Here is a 17,497-nt window from a genome sequence, read left to right as displayed (position 1 = left end):
AAATTCACTTTTGATACTGTGAAAAATCTTTCATTCAGAAAGATTAAAAACAATACAGTTTTGACAAAAATAAAGTGTGGTGTTTGCTTTCTAAGTTTATGCTTTGGTGTCCACGATAAAAAAAACGACGACGACGACGACCGGCCGGCCCCTTCCAACAAAAATCGCCTTAAAATGTCGAGACGTAGCGTCGCACTGAGGTTGGACCCTTCCGGCGTTCCGTACATCAGCAAAGCTTCCTGTGTAGTGTAAACATGTGGATTACTAGACCTATTTTATGAACTGCTTGCCTGGTATTTGGTGCTCAATCTGTTCGTTAGGAAAACAGGGAATCCCCTTGTAGTTATACAAGAAAATGGAACTCGAAAATCGACCCAAAAAGGTAAGTTAAGCGCGCACATCGAGATACTAGATATCGACACACTAGCTAGCCGAGGTTAGCTAAAGATAGCTAGTTAGCTAGTCAGGCATTTGGCTCCTTAATCCCAAATTATGAACGAACTAACGAATTTAGTTTGCAAGAATGCGATACTTTACTTTTGTTTCTGAATGATTTGATTTATTAAATTAGCAGTGTATGTAACTTCACGAGCAATGCAGAGCTACAACATAACGTAATCGTGACGTTTTAACTTGAAAGAGACAAAAGATGCAGATAAACTATGAAGGTTATAACCTACAGTAGTACTGACCTTAAATATATAAGTGATTATATGAGGTTTGTGTGCTCCTACAACTTTGACCCAATGATGTTTTTGCTTACTAGATTAAAGGAAGACAAAAAAGTAATGCAGTCCCTTTAACTCATTTCGTAGTTTACATGATAGGCAGCCTGTTGAAAGAGGGTTTATCAAGCAGTTGCATATAATATTTACATTTGATGTAAGTGAAATTGGCCTGTTTATATATATATATAATAAAATGTTGTATCTTAGCATATGACTGGTACTGTATATGAAGGGCTATAACATCCTATCACTGTATGAAATACTATTGTGGTCATCTCTGGTACCTTTGCATGAACGAGCTGCACATGAAACTCCATGAAATAACAAGAGAAGATGTTTATTTCTACCTGCTGTGCTATACGTTTATACTGACTTGTAAAGAATGTGCACTGGACGTGTCTGAAGTGAAGAAGCTCCAACCTCTCTCCAAAGAAGTAACCGTGCTGGTATGGGTCGTGTGTTTACAGAGATCCCACGGCGAGGATGAGAAGTCTGGCTCAGAAGGATCAGAGGATGATGACTATGTTCCCTATGTTCCAGTCAAAATCAGAAAGCAGAAGATGGTATGTTTTGTAGACTTTTCTGTTTAACATTTAATCATTTAGTGATGGTGCACCAGTTTGATCAACTAGTTATTTATTGCAGCCAAGACCCTGTTGATAAGATCACAGATGTAACCTTTCTTCTTCAGTGTCATATCATGTTGTGTTTTAAGATTTTTTTTTAGAGGTACCAGAAGTTACTGTAAAATGTACAATTTTTACAAGTAAAAGATTACTACCTGCTATACTTCTATATATGAGTACTATTCATGTAACAAGTATGTGTATCCAACAGCTACAGAAGATGTTGCGTCTACGAGGGAAGGCTGTGGACGAGGAGCAGAAGGACAGTGGGGAGGAGCAGAGGGATGAGGACGAGGGTCTTGGTCCACGCTCCAATGTCAGTCTGCTTGACCAGCATCAGCACCTCAAGGAGAAAGCAGAAGGTATTCCGTTGTAACTCCACCCAAACTGGATGATACACTTTGCCTGTTCAATTCTTTTGACTGTATTTACATCTTCATACTGTATACATTTTCTATACTGTTTGGTTGATATTTACCTTTTGTATCTACAGCTCGCAAAGAGTCCGCCAAGGAGAAGCAGCTGAAAGAGGAAGAAAAGATTCTCGAGAGTGTTGCAGAGGGCAGAGGTACAACTATAAGTCATTTACTGGCAAGGTCCTGTGTTGAATTTTGAAACATATCTACCTTTATAAACTTGTAGACATTAAAAGTAATGAGTGCAAAGCATTTAAAGCTTGCAAGAATAATTTTGACTTTTCCTTTTTTTAGCTCTGATGTCTGTGAAGGAAATGGCCAAAGGTATCATATATGATGATCCAATAAAAACAAGGTCAGTTCTTGATCTGAAAATGATGTATAGTCCTGTTTTGAGTTGTTGTTTTTTTACTATTCATTTGTTCTGAATGTTCTTCACAGCTGGAAGGCACCACGTTACATCCTGAATATGCCGGACACCCGAAATGAGCGTGTAAGGAAGAAGTTTCACATCCTGGTCGATGGAGACGGCATCCCTCCTCCAATCAAGAGCTTCAGAGAGATGAAGCTTCCACCAGGTATAACACATTCCCTCTCACACACATAAGAGCACATTTTGTTTCTCTAAGCGGCTCCACAAGATAAAAAAACAATTAACTTGGATCAAATTTGCAGCAATTCTTAAAGGTTTGAAAAAGAAGGGCATCGTGCATCCCACACCTATTCAGATTCAAGGAATCCCAACAGTGTAAGTACATATTCAATAAAACAGCAACATTTTTTAAGTACGTGTCGAGTGTGTATTTACATTGTTGCTCTGCAGTCTGTCAGGTCGAGACATGATCGGCATAGCCTTCACCGGTTCAGGAAAGACTTTGGTCTTCACTCTGCCCATCATCATGTTTTCTCTGGAGCAAGAGAAAAGGCTGCCTTTCTTTAAGAGAGAGGGACCTTATGGACTCATCATCTGTCCTTCGGTAAGACAAACCTATTGCATTAAAAAAAACACAGATATAAATTCTGTATGAAGTCTGGTCTGTGATTAAGAAAATACAGCATTCGGATTGTAATAGATTACCAAAATACAAATAAATCAGACACACTGCGTTTAAATCAAACTACATATGCAAATACTGCAAGTCCTTAAAAACTATCATAATTTCAAACGCTATTGAAAATGTTTTATCATAAAGCTTTTTTCTGTACTTGGTGCACTGTACTTTAGACAGATTGTGATTTCTTTGAGAAATCTTGATTTTAGCATATCTGATTTGAATACTTTCCACTTTACTCCAGCGAGAGTTGGCGAGGCAGACTCACAGCATCATCGAGTACTACTGCAAGCTGCTGGAGGAGGAAGGAGCTCCTCAGCTGAGAACTGCCCTCTGCATCGGAGGAATGTCTGTCAAGGAGCAGATGGAAGTCGTTAAACAGTAAGATAATTGGTGTTTGCCATATTCAAAACTTCAGTGTGAACCAGTGTAAGGAACAAAATAACTGATTCAACTGCATGAAATCATTCAGAGGGGAACAAAACAGGCAATTGTTAATCGTTCATAGTCTTTTTCAGGAAGCATTCCTGGTACAAACATTTCAAGAATATTCTGTATTTTAAAAACAAAGGCAGCAAATAGACCCATCTGTGTCTGTGTCTCCTCCTGGTAACAGTGGTGTCCACATGATGGTCGCGACCCCCGGCAGATTGATGGACTTACTTCAGAAGAAGATGGTGAGTCTGGACATCTGCCGCTACTTGGCTCTGGATGAGGCCGACAGGATGATTGACATGGGCTTTGAGGAAGACATCAGAACCATCTTCTCTTACTTCAAGGTGAGTTGCTTGTCTGTGAGAAGTGTCTGCCAAGTAACAACAGACAACTCAATCATCTATGCAGTCGATGTGTTTCCCCCCATTTTTTCACTGTCTTGGTTTGCAAAGCCTCAGTGGGTAAAATAATTTTGCTAAGCCTTTCTGTAACAGAACATACAGTTATTTCGTACATTTCCTGATTCATTCCTCTGAGCTTTCACTATGGTTGGCAAGTTAGTCCGTCTTCCTGCTGCTGGCCTCAGTCATCTGAGACTCCATTTTACTCATCCTGAAACTTAAGCTTGGTAGATTTAGATTGGCATAGCATCAAAAACGTTTGAAATTACGTTTGTTGTTTCTTTACCCAGGGACAAAGACAAACCCTGCTTTTCAGCGCCACTATGCCCAAGAAGATCCAGAACTTTGCGAAGAGTGCTCTGGTCAAACCCATCACCATCAACGTGGGCAGAGCCGGTGCTGCCAGTTTGGATGTCATCCAGGTATGCTAACTGAAAGAGCTTTCCTGTTTTAGTCTTTGAAATAAAATGCATTGAATAAAAAACACATTCATTAAAAAAAAAAAAAAGGTTCAACGAAATCCTAAATAACTTGTGTGTGTGTGTGTGTGTGCAGGAAGTGGAATATGTCAAGGAGGAAGCAAAGATGGTTTATCTACTTGAGTGTCTCCAGAAAACACCACCTCCTGTCAGTATTTCCTCATACCTAAACAATGACATGAACAAAAAAAACAACGTGTTAAATGTTTTCACATGGTCTGTTTTTATTGGTAGGTTTTGTTATTTGCTGAGAAGAAGGCTGACGTAGATGCCATCCATGAGTATCTGCTGCTTAAAGGAGTAGAAGCGGTGGCCATCCATGGAGGAAAAGGTAAAACAACCCTTTAGAATCACTATAACATACACGTTAACTAGAGCACAGCAGTACTGCATGCTGCAAATGATTGTGAACAGTTCAGAGCATGTCAGAAGCCCACAGATCTTCTATCTCTGAAACTTTCTTGTAGTTGCCCTTCATTACCACCAGATGCCACACTGCTGGCATGTGTTACCATTTCTGCTGCAAAGTTTGCTTAACATTTCTAAGGCACTGACAGTATTGCAGACACTTCCTTTGAGCTTTCCATTTGTCATCGTCTTACCAAACACTCCATTTCATGTAATATTTGTTGTATGTATTTTATTTTTCAGATCAGGAGGAAAGAACCAAAGCCATTGAGGCGTTTAAAGAAGGAAAGAAAGATGTCTTAGTGGCCACAGATGTCGCCTCCAAGGGTCTGGATTTCCCAGCTATACAGCATGTAGTGAATTATGACATGCCTGAGGAGATAGAAAACTATGGTAAGAGGATAAGGGTTACATTTCAAGTGTAATAATAATATTATCCTGTTTGGAACATATTTATGACAAGTGTCCCCTTCAAAAAATGTTGGTAGAAAAAAAAAACTAGAGGGAGAGGTATAATACAGCGCTGCAGCATAAACAACAAACTGAAACCTTGAATCACATCACAGTGTGTGCTGGCTTTATCCAAGGTCCCTGCAAGGAAAGCACAAATCAATGGGAGGTTTCAAAAATTGAATGTAAAGTATTTCTCTGATACTGACTGTAGTTTGTGGGCTTTTGACTTCTCTCTAGTATTTTCAGATGTATTACTACATTTCAACCACAAATCCGAAGTTCAAATCCGTCCTGGGGCTCCTTTCTCGCATGTCATTCCCTACTTTCTCTCTTTCTCTGATTTCCGACTCTATCCCCTGTCCTATCTCTAAATAAAGGCATAAAAAGCCCCAAAATGAACATTTTAAAATAACAAACAAACAGTAGTTTTGATGTAAATGTAATTTTGGATTTTTTTAAATTGAACTTGTTATAGTATTTGATTTTATTAGTATTTCGGGGGTTTTGCTGACCTGATATTTTCTCAATTAACATCAAAAAGATTCCAGCGTCCCCTGTAGTCTTTTCAAGTTACCCTACAAGTACTGGTACCCCATTTGAAAATTATTATACTACCTGTTATATACTGGATTTGGCCTCACCGTCTTCAGAATGGTATATTCTGTTTTTATCAGTTTCATTAAGCTGCTCAAGCAGATTTAATAAAACAGATTTTTTTATTCAGTCCACAGAATTGGAAGAACTGGACGATCAGGCAAGACCGGTATTGCCACTACGTTCATTAATAAAGGCTGTGGTAAGTAACAATACAGATCAAGTAAATGAATACATTTCTATATTAGAGGGGTGATTCTTGAAATATTTGCAATGGATTGCAGTGAATTTAGTCAGCCTAACTCCGAGTAATATGACAGTAAGTAACAAGAAGTGTGTTTTTCTCAATAGATGAGTCAGTGCTGATGGACCTGAAAGCCCTGTTGGTGGAAGCCAAGCAGAAGGTCCCTCCAGTCCTCCAGGTGCTCCAGACAGGAGACGAGACCATGCTAGACATCGGCGGTGAGTCATGGTTCACAACAGTTCACATGTTTATTAATAGGTGTTTATGTTCTACATGGATCGGTTTCTCTATGATAACTCATTGTTTCTGTCTTAAAGTTTACTCTAACCTGATCTGTTCATAGAATCATAAATATTCACAGACTTTGAGTGTCTTCCTAACACACCTGATCTTGTGTCTCACAGGAGAGAGGGGCTGTACGTTCTGCGGTGGTCTGGGTCATCGTATCACAGACTGTCCAAAGTTGGAGGCCATGCAAACAAAGCAGGTCACCAACATCGGACGGAAAGACTACCTGGCTCATAGCTCAATGGACTTCTAAAGAACTTACATTAAAGGGAAGATTCAAAAACTTAAAATGGAACTGAGAAAGGTTTCTGAGAAAACAATACAGTTTTATGTGGGTTAACTGAACTAAGGAAGTCTGTTTTTATCATCACCTAACATAGTTTTCAGATCTGTCAGGTTTAAGTATGTTTACCCTTTCTTTCCCCAAATGTCAAATGTGCTCTTTATGTGTAGCCTTTGTAAGATATCTTTTGATACTCTAATTGTAAATAAAACTTCTACATTTGTTGTGATCTCTGAGGGGCTTCCTGGAAAAATAAAAAAAGGTGTGGTACAAGCTTGTACGGTGAGGAAGTTGCCAAATCAAGCAGAAAAATGCAAAGGGAAGTTTGACTTAAGAACAGCTACACACAGCATGCATATCCTTTCTTTTGCAATATTCTGGTTATAGATCAGATACCGCCACTTTTAGCCCTGTAAGGCGCACACAAGTGGACAACAAAATGACATCTGCTGTTGACGTCAAGGAAACATTTGTTCTTGTGGTATAGAAAGTCTAATTTTATCATCTTGGTTGTGGTTGTTACATTTTTACCACGAAGCAGCTTCTGTTGAGCGTCTAGATTCACATACAAAGCTGAGCAGTATGGAGGTTATATTCAAAGAGGGGATGCTGTTCCTCCAGGGGGTCAAGTTTGGAAAAGTAAGTTTCATGTCAATTTCTCAAATTCATTGACTCTTGTAACAATGGCAGTGGTCTATGAGACAATATTTACTTATGCACGTCTGAGTTAAAAGAAGCACGACCGGTCCACTGATGATTGTGGGACTACTTTGTATACTAATTCAATTCTTCAAATCTAAAAGGAGGCTTTAGTTCTTACTCAGTCTAAATCTCTTGTTATTGACTATATCTGCCACCCCTGCATTCGATTGGTAATGACTGAAAGAAGTTTGCAGTTTTAATTTTTTAAAGATGCATTTTCAAAGTTTTTACCTTTTCTCTGCCAGAATGTTCCAATGGTTTAACGGTGATAGTAACTTTCGAAGTCAAGCGAGGATGCAACTGTCATTTTGTGGTATTGTTTTCAAAATAATGAAGTGCTCACGGTTATTGACTTGAGCACAGATCCTTAACTTAAAGAAAAAAGTACTCATAGCCTCCTGTAAAAAATAGTGCAAGTGTATGTAAGAGTTCAGATGTTACTTGAAAACTTCATATTAAATAATTGTGATCAAGAAAATGTACAAGAGTAAAATTAAAGGTACTCCACTCAGGAATTCTTCCCCTTAGAGTGTTGAACTGTTTAATATTTATGGAGTATTATTACTCATACAAATATGATGATAACCTAGTTTATTAAAGTTTCAATACATAGTGAGATGTGCAAGCACAATTAAACTACCATTAAAAAAGACTAAAGTCTAAAGTCTCAGTGAATTAACTATATGCAGCATCACTGAGGTCATCCCTGAGAAACATTTGGAATCAAAAAGAAGCATCTTATTATTGATTCTATAACTAAGAGGCAATAGTACAATAACCTAGATTTTATTTGAGAGACACACAGGCTTTTTACATGTTCTACGTCGCAGAGAAGTACTTTTCAGAGGGTTGGTGTTTCCTTAATAAGACTCCTTTGGTATGGTAATTGTGAAAAAGTTTGACCATCTTCATCAATGATCTTAAAGAATCCACAGTGTCCGCTGGGCTCAGATCATTTTGTGAGGCAGACATGTAAAGAGGGGTGTTATCTGTGTAACATCAGAGATAGACACAGTAATGTAATAACATAAGTCATCCAACACTTAAGAAGCATTCCAGTTAACAATGATTAATGGTTAATTAAAATGAACTTTTCCCATCTCTCCCCTCTGTCATCTAAAACAGAGAACATGGCGGAAAATATGGATGATGCTTTTTAAACCCAGCTTCACAGGGGTCGGACGTGTGGAGCTTTATTCTGTACTTGACAACACTGCTGTTACTGACCAGAAGAAGCCTTATTGGCAAAAAACACCAGAGAGAAAGGTGGTGCGTTTAAGTGACTGCCTCAGTGTCTCACCTGCTCCAAAGGAATCTTGCCCTCAGGGCTGCACAGCCTTTTACTTAAACACCATCCAAAGCAGCTACACTCTGGCCTCCACTGCCAGCGAGGACTGGCTAAGCGCCCTCTGTCATCTGGCCTTCCAGGTATCACACACCTCTCACCTTGACCAGTGCAACTTTCCCCTTTTCAGTTTCTTATCAGTAGAGGTGCCATCATTTGGGAATGTTGTGGGTGAACCGTACCCACAATCATACACAGATCGCACATTGAGGAAGTCAATGCAGTATCTGTAACTTCTACAACTTCACTTCTCTAATTCTTGTGCTTGCACAAGATATGCTGTTTCATGCATCTTACCTTGTTAAGGTCATAAAGTGAGATAAGAGGGCGGTGTACACTCCATGTGATGTTTACTGTGCCACCGTGTTTACAGAAGGATCCTGGAGAATCAGACAAAGGGGGTTTCGAGAGCGGAAATGGTTGTACCATGGAGGACAATGACCTCTACTCGTCTTGGAAATCAGGTAATGCTTGCCAGTCTGCAGATGGACAGCTGATCAATGAACAAGGGATCAATACTGAAATTCAGTTTTTGAGTGTCAGCTGCAGCACAGTGGTTTTTCATCAAAACTTCAACTCTTGTTTTCATCTCAATCACTTCAAATACAGTCTAGTTGTCACTTTTGGAATTTCTGGCAAGTTCTTGCCAAGTGAAAAGGAAAGAGCTGGGGCGCCAGTTGGCCTAGTGGTTAGGTAGCGACCATGTTTGAGCTTGACCTGTGTCTCCTTTCCTGCATGTCATTTCCCACTCTCTCTCTCCCTGACTTCTTACTCTATCCACTGGCCTGACGAATAAAGACATAATAAGCCCGAAAACAAATCTTAAAAAAGAAATGGGGAACATGGTACTGTACTGACTATTTTGGCTGAGCAGGGGGAGGGCTCTTTAATTCTTGTCCTTTAACTTGTTTTCCCTCATACTCAGCCTTTCTTTGCAATGAAGTTTGGAGGTAGAATATTACTTGAGTTTGACCCAAGTGTTAAGAAGCAGGAACTGTCAAATGATAAGATTGAATGTGTAACTTGGTAAGTGAATTATAATGAAAGTAATATACCAGAGAGGAACTTGCAGTGAGGTTTGGATTCATAGCAGTAATAGTCATAGCATCATAAAGTGGACACATCAGCAGAAACTGAGTATGTGAGCAGTAGCTAAAGCCACTCATTAATGCAAACAGGACTGCCAGAATGTATTACTGTCAGCAAGCTGTGGCTTACACAAATGTATTTCTTTTTATTTTCTAATGGATTACACTACTGCTGAACAATCCAGGGGCAGCCAGTCACACGGAGAGATTGAAGACAACCAATTTCAAACCAGTCTTTTACTGCACGATAATGTATCTGCTGCACATTTATTCCCTCTGCTAATATATTGTGTCAAATGGAAAATCTAGTAGGATTCTTCCATGCTGAGTCAAAGTGCTGTAACCTCAGTATGCTGTGTCATTATTAATACTTATTTTCATGTCTACAAATGTTTAGATATGGCCTCTCCTCCAAACCAGTACCAAGTGACTGTCCAGAGCACAGAGGCATCCAGGAGATGCCAGCTGACTGGGATGTATCTAGTGTCCCCAGAAAAAGAGGCTGTGATACTGCTGGCCATGGATACTGGTCACATCATCTATTGCTGGCCTTATACCCTGTTACGAAAATTTGGACAAGTAGAGGTAAGTTTTTTTTGTAATTCCATCTAATTCTTTTGGGCGGCTGGTCCCTCAACCGGAAGGTTTACGATTCGATACCCAGCTGAGCAACATGTCCGATGTGTCTGGGCAAGACACTCAACCCCGCATTGCTCCCGCTTCTTCAGTGGCGGTGTATGAATGGATTAGTGTTGTACTTAGTGCTGTACATCGCTTTCGATAAAAGCGTCTGCTAAGAGAATTGTAACTTGTAATTCAAACAGGAAAACATCAACATGTATACATTTATTCATTTTAGACAAATGCTCTTCTCATATCATTCCTAGTGGCCAAATGTTAAAAAAGAGGCCACCTTTAATCTAGCAAACTTGCTACCTCAGATGGGGATACATTCTCACAAGTTAAACAAAACATGTAAGATAAGATAAGATGAACTTGATTTACCCAATGGGAAATTGGCGGGAAATTGGCCTTGGACTTCACAGTGCTCTGACGCAGTAACAGACTATCAAAGAACATTCATTCATCAGTAAAGCATGTTCAGTTAATTATTTATGAAATTCCATACATAGTAAATAACTACAAATAATAATATGTAACAATTAAGAACAGTGATGAGCAACTTCTGGTACAGCTACACATCTACACACACACACCTAACATATAGACATACACAGAGTAGCAGAAGAAAATAGTAGAAGAAGAAATAGAGTTTCAAGATAACAGGATCAATAATGCTCACTAATATAGTAAAAAATCATGCTGTTGTACTGAATATCAGCAAGGCTGCGATTGTCTAATATCCAGTATAACAGCACTGTGTGATATTGCCTCTTGAATTACATTTGTGAGGTCTACATACGTGCTGGTTGGTGTTTTTTCACCTGTTGGCCTGAATCCAGCTAAATTGTCCCTATTTTTAGTCTTTGTACTAAACTAACTAACATGTTAGTCATGACTTCATTCAGACACTACAGAAGTAACAATCTTTCTATCTAACTTCCAGCAGGAAAGTGCATGTCTGTATGAAAATGCCAACCAGTGCCATTTAAAATGATTTATTGGATGTTGTTGCAGGGGGGATTCAGCATTGAAGCTGGCCGTCGCTGCGAGTCAGGTGAAGGACTGTTCATCTTCCTGTCCAGGCATGGGCCGCAAATCTTCCAAGCTATATTAAAGCAGTGCACTGTGGAGAAGGGTCCCTCTGTCCAGCAACTCAGTGGTCATAGAAGATCATTATCTGACCAGTCTCCTATTGTCCTACCAACCAGAACCAACCTGCCCAGTGTTCCTCCTGTCCAAAGTCCTGCAAATAGTTTTGCTGATGAAGAGGATGAGTCTGCAGCCCACTACTCGACTATTAACGACACCTCCAAAATTAAACTGAAGCAACTATCTCTTTTAAAACCTTATTTCTATAATAGCAAAGAGTCTGTGGGAGAGGAAGATGATGATGAGCGGTGTCATTCTCTAGATTCGTTAAACCTGAATAGTGTCCTGGGGCAGAACATTTATTGCAACCTTATGAGAGCTACACCTCCCTTGATGGGAAAGGAGCCGTCCAAACCTGAGCTAGAAGATTCAGAGTCTATCTATTCTGAAGTGAAAAAAGTTGATCCTCCTTCAAATCCCCGGCTGCAGCCCTTCTCTTCACTCTCTACGCCTGTTACCCTGCCTCCTCCCTGCCCTCCCCTGCAGTCTGTGCCCTTCGTCCTACCCAAGCCCCGATACCAGCGTCAGCCCCCTGCGAACAACCAGCCAGGCTACAATGCACCGACGCAGCCGGTGGATGAAACGACGGAGACAGAGGAGGCCATCAGCTCCTCCAGCCTTGTTGCCCCCTCAGAGCCCCTCAGCAGCTTTAAACACAGGCTGGCAAAAATCATTTCCAAGGACCTGGCAAAGTTCCAGCCCCCTCTTCCCCCCGGAGCGGCCACATTTTCTCAATAGGCTATTACTAAACAGGCAGCCTAGAGGGAGCAGTTTTAACTGTTATAAACTGTATTAAAGCTTAATTAGTTTCTTTATTTTGTTTAAATCCCCTCTGGTGGGAGCATTAGGCATCAGATTTTGGCTTGCAGATGTGTGGGTAACAGTAGAGTGTGATGGACTATAATGAAGCACTGTAATTATTTTCTGTTTTGGAGACCTTGTACTTTATTACCCAACTTCAATTTTAGTGAAAGCTTTAGTTAGAACCCATTCAACCCACTAAAGTCAGGTTATTTACCAACACATGATGAAATATGATGTCTTTTTATGGACTAAGCTTCACAGGAGTACATAATGCAACCAAAATAAGCCACATACCTGCAGCAATATTTATAAATATTACACATTCATGCATCACTAATTCTAAGATATATAATCAAACTATTGTTTTATATAATTCAGAAGTAGACCATTCTACATAGTGAGTACCTTTAAGTTTAATATTTATACTTGTGTACTTTAATATGAGAGCAGGGCTTTTATTTCTAACACATTTGTGACCTTTGTGGTTTTGTTATAGTTGGGCTACTTAAGTAAAGATCTTAAGTAAAAAAGATCAGGGAAAAAAAAAGGCTCACTATAGATTAAGTTTATTCTGTGACCAGTAAGGGTCCAATGAGTGATGATCTTCACTGCTGGATTCTACATGGGCTTCGTGTGCTGAATGATATTAAATGAGACATTGTCTTATAGTTGATAAAGTGAAAGAAAACCTGGTTGTTTCATCATGTAAATCATTTTGGAAATAAATCTTTCAAAATTACGTTCTGTAAATCGCAAACCAGCTTCTTCTCATTTATGCCCCCCCTTCCCCCCCCCCTTCCCCCTCCCCCTTTTGTTAGGCATTTGGAAAAGAAAAGAAACAAATGTGTGAATGCAATATAGAAAGACAACTTTAAGTGCACACTCGTGTTTCAAGTATCTTTATTGTAGCAAAACAATCCTCTTAAAATATCTATACATAAATATGAAAATAACTGCTTTTAATTTAGACACATTTCACTAATGACACTGGGAATGTCTGATCAGGCCATAAAGTGCATTAAAAAGGCCTCTGAGTTCATCATGGCCCTGAGATGAAAAAAAAAACAACTCAATTTTTGAGTTTACCTGCTTTTAACATTTGGCAGTACATCATCCAGACTATTAACAATGTCTATAGATGTTCGACTTCCTCACATGATCAACATGACCTAATGTTTTGGTTCTCGGTTTTTTTCTATCACTGTTACTGTCGTAAAAAGTCTAAGACAAGTCCGTGGTTTTCTGTCACTGTCTGCCGCACTGACTCTCCTCCAAGTCACTCAGCTGTGAAGATTCCCCATCACTGCTATTCGAAGAGCTCGTTGATTTATTTGACCCCATGTCAGATGTAGGTCCGAGAATTAAAAGGTGGCTGATCGAGGCGCAGGTGTCCCGCTGGTCTCCGGTCATTTGGATTGGAGGCTGCGCGGTACCTGCTGGCAGCAGGGTGTGGATCAAACTCATCCTGCAGGTCTTGTCTGCGGATACCGGACGCGGACTCCTGCACTCCGGATGCACCACACCTGACAGGAGTTCCGACAGCTCAGTGATGTAGATCTGCGCCATTTGCAGTGTGTCATACTTGGACAACTTTCTCTCGTTCTCCAAAGAGGGGATGACACTCCTTAGCTCGTCAAAGGCTTTATTCAGGCCGTGCATCCTCCTCCTCTCCCGGGCGTTGGCTGCGACGCGCCTGTGTTTCTGGGGCCCAAAGTGGCTCGTCTGGTCTCCCTCTGCTGCCCTGTTACAGTCTGCCTCTGTGATGCTTGACGCAGACGCGCACTCGGGAAGTTTACGCACTGGCACAAGTTTATCCAGTGAGAGTTCTGCGTCGGTGGCTCCAGGCGTCCTGCAGCACGCATGGTGCAGCTGAATCCAGGTTTTGGAGTTGATATGGGCCAGGTTCCGCTGCTGAAGCAGGGTGAACTCCTCCGGGTAGTCCGACCAGCTTGAAAGCTCTGATTTTGCAGCCATCGCTGTATGGCCAGTGCGCGGCAGCGAAAGTTGTCTCTATAGACTGTGGTTGAACCTCTCTGGAGAGATTTCCAGTGCGCGAACATTTTATACAGCCTCCCCTCAGTCACCTTGATGTCACCCACAAGAACCACTGACAGCCTCTGAAGGCAGCAGCCAATCGCACCTCCCCTCTGACCCTGTCAAGGAACAATTAGACAAAGCTCGACTTTTCTTCTATTGTTCATTGTAACTCAATCACGGCCTTGTTATTATCCTCACACAGAGGGCGAGGCGACAGAATTAATCATTTAAGAGCGTGGCGTAGGCTATACTGTATGTTTGAAAGCAAAGGAAAACGTGATCCAATGAACTTACTTTCCCATAAAGTTTGGTCTGCTTGACTGCTGGCCTTTTGTTAAAAAATGTAGGCTACAGGAAGAAGCAGTTTTACTGCACATGTCTGGCCTTTACTGATCATATTTGATTACAACTGTGAATCCACTTGGATCATTGGATTTTTCCTGATATTTCCCCCCCTGAATTGATATTTAAATGTGTTCTATAAGATATCAGTTTCATTATTGTCAGAGGGCAGGGGGTTAATGTTAATTTAAACGCTTAACTCCTGTGGTTGTGTGTGCTCAGTATTCACGCACAAACATTCTAGGCTTCAGACTTTCATCATCGTCATCAGCCCATGGAAAAAGAGCTTGGACATCTTTCTCATGGGCAAAGAAACTGACTCGTTAATTGGGTCTTGAGGGATATGGCAGCATCATGGTTTGTTCTCAAACAAACAGTAAAACGCTGGACAATCTTTTGCGGATTATTTGCAGAGGAATAATAAAACGGACAGGTGGAAGGCAAGGCCTGAGACACACCTGTCTATAACAGAGCAATGCTAACTGATAAGTTGTCTGCAGGCTGTATATGAATGATTTAGTGAGGAACAAGGATCAAAACACAGGCCTTTAATTCTACCGCTCACTTTAAGACAAAGATGCAAAGCGTTCCGTTACATTTTAAAATGAGCCTATACGTTTATGATCTCATGTGGGACCAAAGTCAGTCTCATTAATTATCTTAATTTTGATTAGTCACGTGGCCCCTGTGCCTATCAGCTGTTGTCCCCTGGCACCTCACTCAAGCTATACACCTCTGTCACAACCAGTGTCACCCACCACGTCTCCCATATGCCGCGCGCAGCGACAACTCAGCCCCCACGCTGACACTGACTGCTCTGACACGAGACCTAATCACTCATTAGGTCATCAATTACACCAGAGGAGCCTCCACAACAACACATCACAACTGTCCGGAGGGAGAGCTGAGAGGTTGTTAGTTAGGATGGTGGTTTGGACAAATTTGGCATTCAGTGGACCCCTCTCTCTCTCTCTCTCTCTCTCTCTCTCTCTCTCTCTCTCTCCTCTCACTGTGTGCGTTTCTGTGTGTTACAGTCGATGTTCGAGCTCTGGTAAAGAAAATCACCATGACCTGCCTTGCCGCCAGCAGTTTAATGAGGCCTGGTCTTAGTTGAATAAATCGGCACACTCTCCGTCCCGGGGTGTCCATTCTTGTTTGGCCCACATGAATATTTCATTCCTTCAGCCCCTCTTCCAGTGCAACAGCCTGCAGACCTGCGCGCGGGCTTAAAAAAAAATTCCGCACACTTCCCATCTGGTGTGGGCGCGAGCGGGGGAGTGGCAGCGGAGTCCAAGGAGGTGTGAGGGACATTTCTAAAGTCAACTTGAGTGACCTCTTGCAATAGAGGGACTGATGTGTCCCACCAGACATGCAGGGAGGAGGAGGAGGAGGGGGAGACATCATGACTGTCAACTCACGAGTTATTATGAACTCTTAGTGCCGCTCCAAGCGGGGCCCAAATTTATTCAAAATTCCCTCCTCCGGCAATATGAAAGAGTAAACTGAGAGTGAGTAACTGGAATGGAAAAAGTATTAAAGAGCTGTGTCTCACAATGCAATAATACCCCCATTTAGTCTGCATTATATTTGTCCAAATAATAGCCAACTGAAAGACTTTTACAAATGTTGCAATACATAACAGTTATAACTGTACACAATATGAACTATAAATGAGAAAAATAATAAAGAAACCTCAAAAAGAAAAAAGATCTTGACCCAAGAAATATGAACTGACAATGTAATGAAAGTTATTCCAGGAAGTTGTTGCACCTTTACTTGTTGCAAATTGCAAATTCATGACGAGTTCAGGTACTGTGGTTGAAGAAGTTGAAGCCAATTGGAATGTACAGAGACGTGTGGTTAACAGTTCTGAACATTACATTGGTAAGATATTCAAATTAATTATAAACCCCTTATTAATGTCAGGAAAAAATGAGAGTTCCACCTGGGCACATCTACATAAATTTAACTTGACATGGGAGCTGATAGGCTCTATCTTTGTAATCGATTCAATTTCATGCATTGATATGACAACCTGCTACCCATAAATTAGACAACAGTGTAGCAGAACGATTTGCCTTGACTCTTGCACAGGTAGGCAGGTTTACCAAATCACCTGGGAAATATTGCTGAATTGCGCATAAATCCACACCCATGGGCCACTTTCTAGCAAAACTCTGTTAAATCTACAATCACAAATTACCATGACTAATAGTTTTTACAGTGACTGTCATTAACCCACAAATGTCTAAATAACTTTCAACCAAAAGGTACTGCTAGGTGTAAAATAAATATTGTTAAACCCATTTTCCTATACTCCTGTTCTGTAAATGGAAAGTGAAAGTGCAGACAATAGTTCTAATAATACATGGTCTCATTGCTCTAATTTCTAGTAAATGAAGCAGGCCTAATGGTGAAATTAAAGTGGTCCTCATTTCACGGGAAGCCTTAATAAAACCTCCTCTGTCATCCCCAGGGAACTGCTGTCGGGGAACCATGGCCCCAAGCAATCTATAATTAATTCAACTCTATTTCTGAGGCTTAAGTTTGACATAATGTGTCCCTGTTTCTTTGTTCGCCTTTTAAAGATGTTACTACACCTCATAAGAGCCGCAATACATCTTTAAAGAATAACAATAATTTTAAGGCTCTGGAGTTGTGTACAAACTCTCTAGTGAGTTCCGTTTGGGGAAGGGGTGGGGGTCAGAACACAGTCTATGAGTCAGAAGTAATTTTGCAGTAGGCCTACTTGTAGAGGGATCACGAGTGTATTTACTATTCACTTATTGAAAGTATATGTTAGCCTATAGATTAATCTGGGAGTCACTTTGAATTCACTGGACGTGTACTGATTGGGTCCAATCTGAATTTTACTCATAATCAATGGTCAATATTTCCTGGAAGATTCCTGTCATATTTTTTTAAGGGGCTGCATTAATGCACAGCCAAAAGGTTTGATTTACAACCCTCAAACATTGCCTTGGAAAGAGCAAACAGCC

General features: G+C 40.7%; 3 protein-coding genes across 3 annotated transcripts; 2 read left to right on the top strand and 1 right to left on the bottom strand.

The window, feature by feature from the left end:
• The first annotated feature begins 199 nt into the window (after positions 1 to 199).
• Positions 200 to 6,636, top strand: LOC109988100 (DEAD (Asp-Glu-Ala-Asp) box polypeptide 41). Its single transcript, XM_020639468.3, has 17 exons — positions 200 to 382; positions 1,196 to 1,291; positions 1,566 to 1,716; positions 1,848 to 1,922; positions 2,065 to 2,125; positions 2,212 to 2,348; positions 2,446 to 2,518; positions 2,594 to 2,747; positions 3,067 to 3,203; positions 3,439 to 3,601; positions 3,949 to 4,080; positions 4,214 to 4,285; positions 4,372 to 4,468; positions 4,789 to 4,938; positions 5,723 to 5,794; positions 5,944 to 6,054; positions 6,241 to 6,636. Exons 1-17 carry the CDS (start codon positions 356 to 358, stop codon positions 6,375 to 6,377), a joined length of 1,845 nt encoding a protein of 614 aa, XP_020495124.1. The 5' UTR covers positions 200 to 355; the 3' UTR covers positions 6,378 to 6,636.
• A 121-nt stretch (positions 6,637 to 6,757) lies between these two features.
• dok3 (docking protein 3) lies at positions 6,758 to 12,876 on the top strand. Its single transcript, XM_020639469.3, has 5 exons — positions 6,758 to 7,046; positions 8,235 to 8,537; positions 8,828 to 8,918; positions 9,940 to 10,127; positions 11,181 to 12,876. The coding sequence occupies exons 1-5, from the start codon at positions 6,990 to 6,992 to the stop codon at positions 12,051 to 12,053; spliced, it is 1,512 nt and encodes a 503-aa protein (XP_020495125.1). The 5' UTR covers positions 6,758 to 6,989; the 3' UTR covers positions 12,054 to 12,876.
• A 126-nt stretch (positions 12,877 to 13,002) lies between these two features.
• On the bottom strand, positions 13,003 to 14,244 carry atoh1b (atonal bHLH transcription factor 1b). Its single transcript, XM_020639466.3, has one exon. The coding sequence runs from the start codon at positions 14,091 to 14,093 to the stop codon at positions 13,365 to 13,367; it is 729 nt and encodes a 242-aa protein (XP_020495122.1). The 5' UTR covers positions 14,094 to 14,244; the 3' UTR covers positions 13,003 to 13,364.
• Between the last annotated feature and the right edge of the window lie 3,253 nt (positions 14,245 to 17,497).

The sequence above is a fragment of the Labrus bergylta genome, chromosome 9, assembly GCF_963930695.1.
Source record: "Labrus bergylta chromosome 9, fLabBer1.1, whole genome shotgun sequence".
In the NCBI taxonomy this organism is placed as follows: Eukaryota; Metazoa; Chordata; class Actinopteri; order Labriformes; family Labridae; genus Labrus; species Labrus bergylta.
The sequence above is the reverse complement of the archived record's forward strand: the minus strand, read 5'-3'. Positions and strand labels throughout refer to the sequence as shown.

Bases quoted from the DNA above. Each gene is read 5' to 3' on its own strand.
- LOC109988100 (XM_020639468.3), top strand. From the start codon at position 356: ATGGAACTCGAAAATCGACCCAAAAAG. The intron at 1,717-1,847 runs GTATTCCGTTGT...TTGTATCTACAG, and splicing joins CCTCAAGGAGAAAGCAGAAG to CTCGCAAAGAGTCCGCCAAG. The intron at 2,519-2,593 runs GTAAGTACATAT...GTTGCTCTGCAG, and splicing joins ATTCAAGGAATCCCAACAGT to TCTGTCAGGTCGAGACATGA.
- dok3 (XM_020639469.3), top strand. From the start codon at position 6,990: ATGGAGGTTATATTCAAAGAGGGGATGCTGTTCCTCCAGGGGGTCAAG. The intron at 7,047-8,234 runs GTAAGTTTCATG...CATCTAAAACAG, and splicing joins AGGGGGTCAAGTTTGGAAAA to AGAACATGGCGGAAAATATG. The intron at 8,919-9,939 runs GTAATGCTTGCC...ACAAATGTTTAG, and splicing joins CTACTCGTCTTGGAAATCAG to ATATGGCCTCTCCTCCAAAC.
- atoh1b (XM_020639466.3), bottom strand. From the start codon at position 14,093: ATGGCTGCAAAATCAGAGCTTTCAAGCTGGTCGGACTACCCGGAGGAG.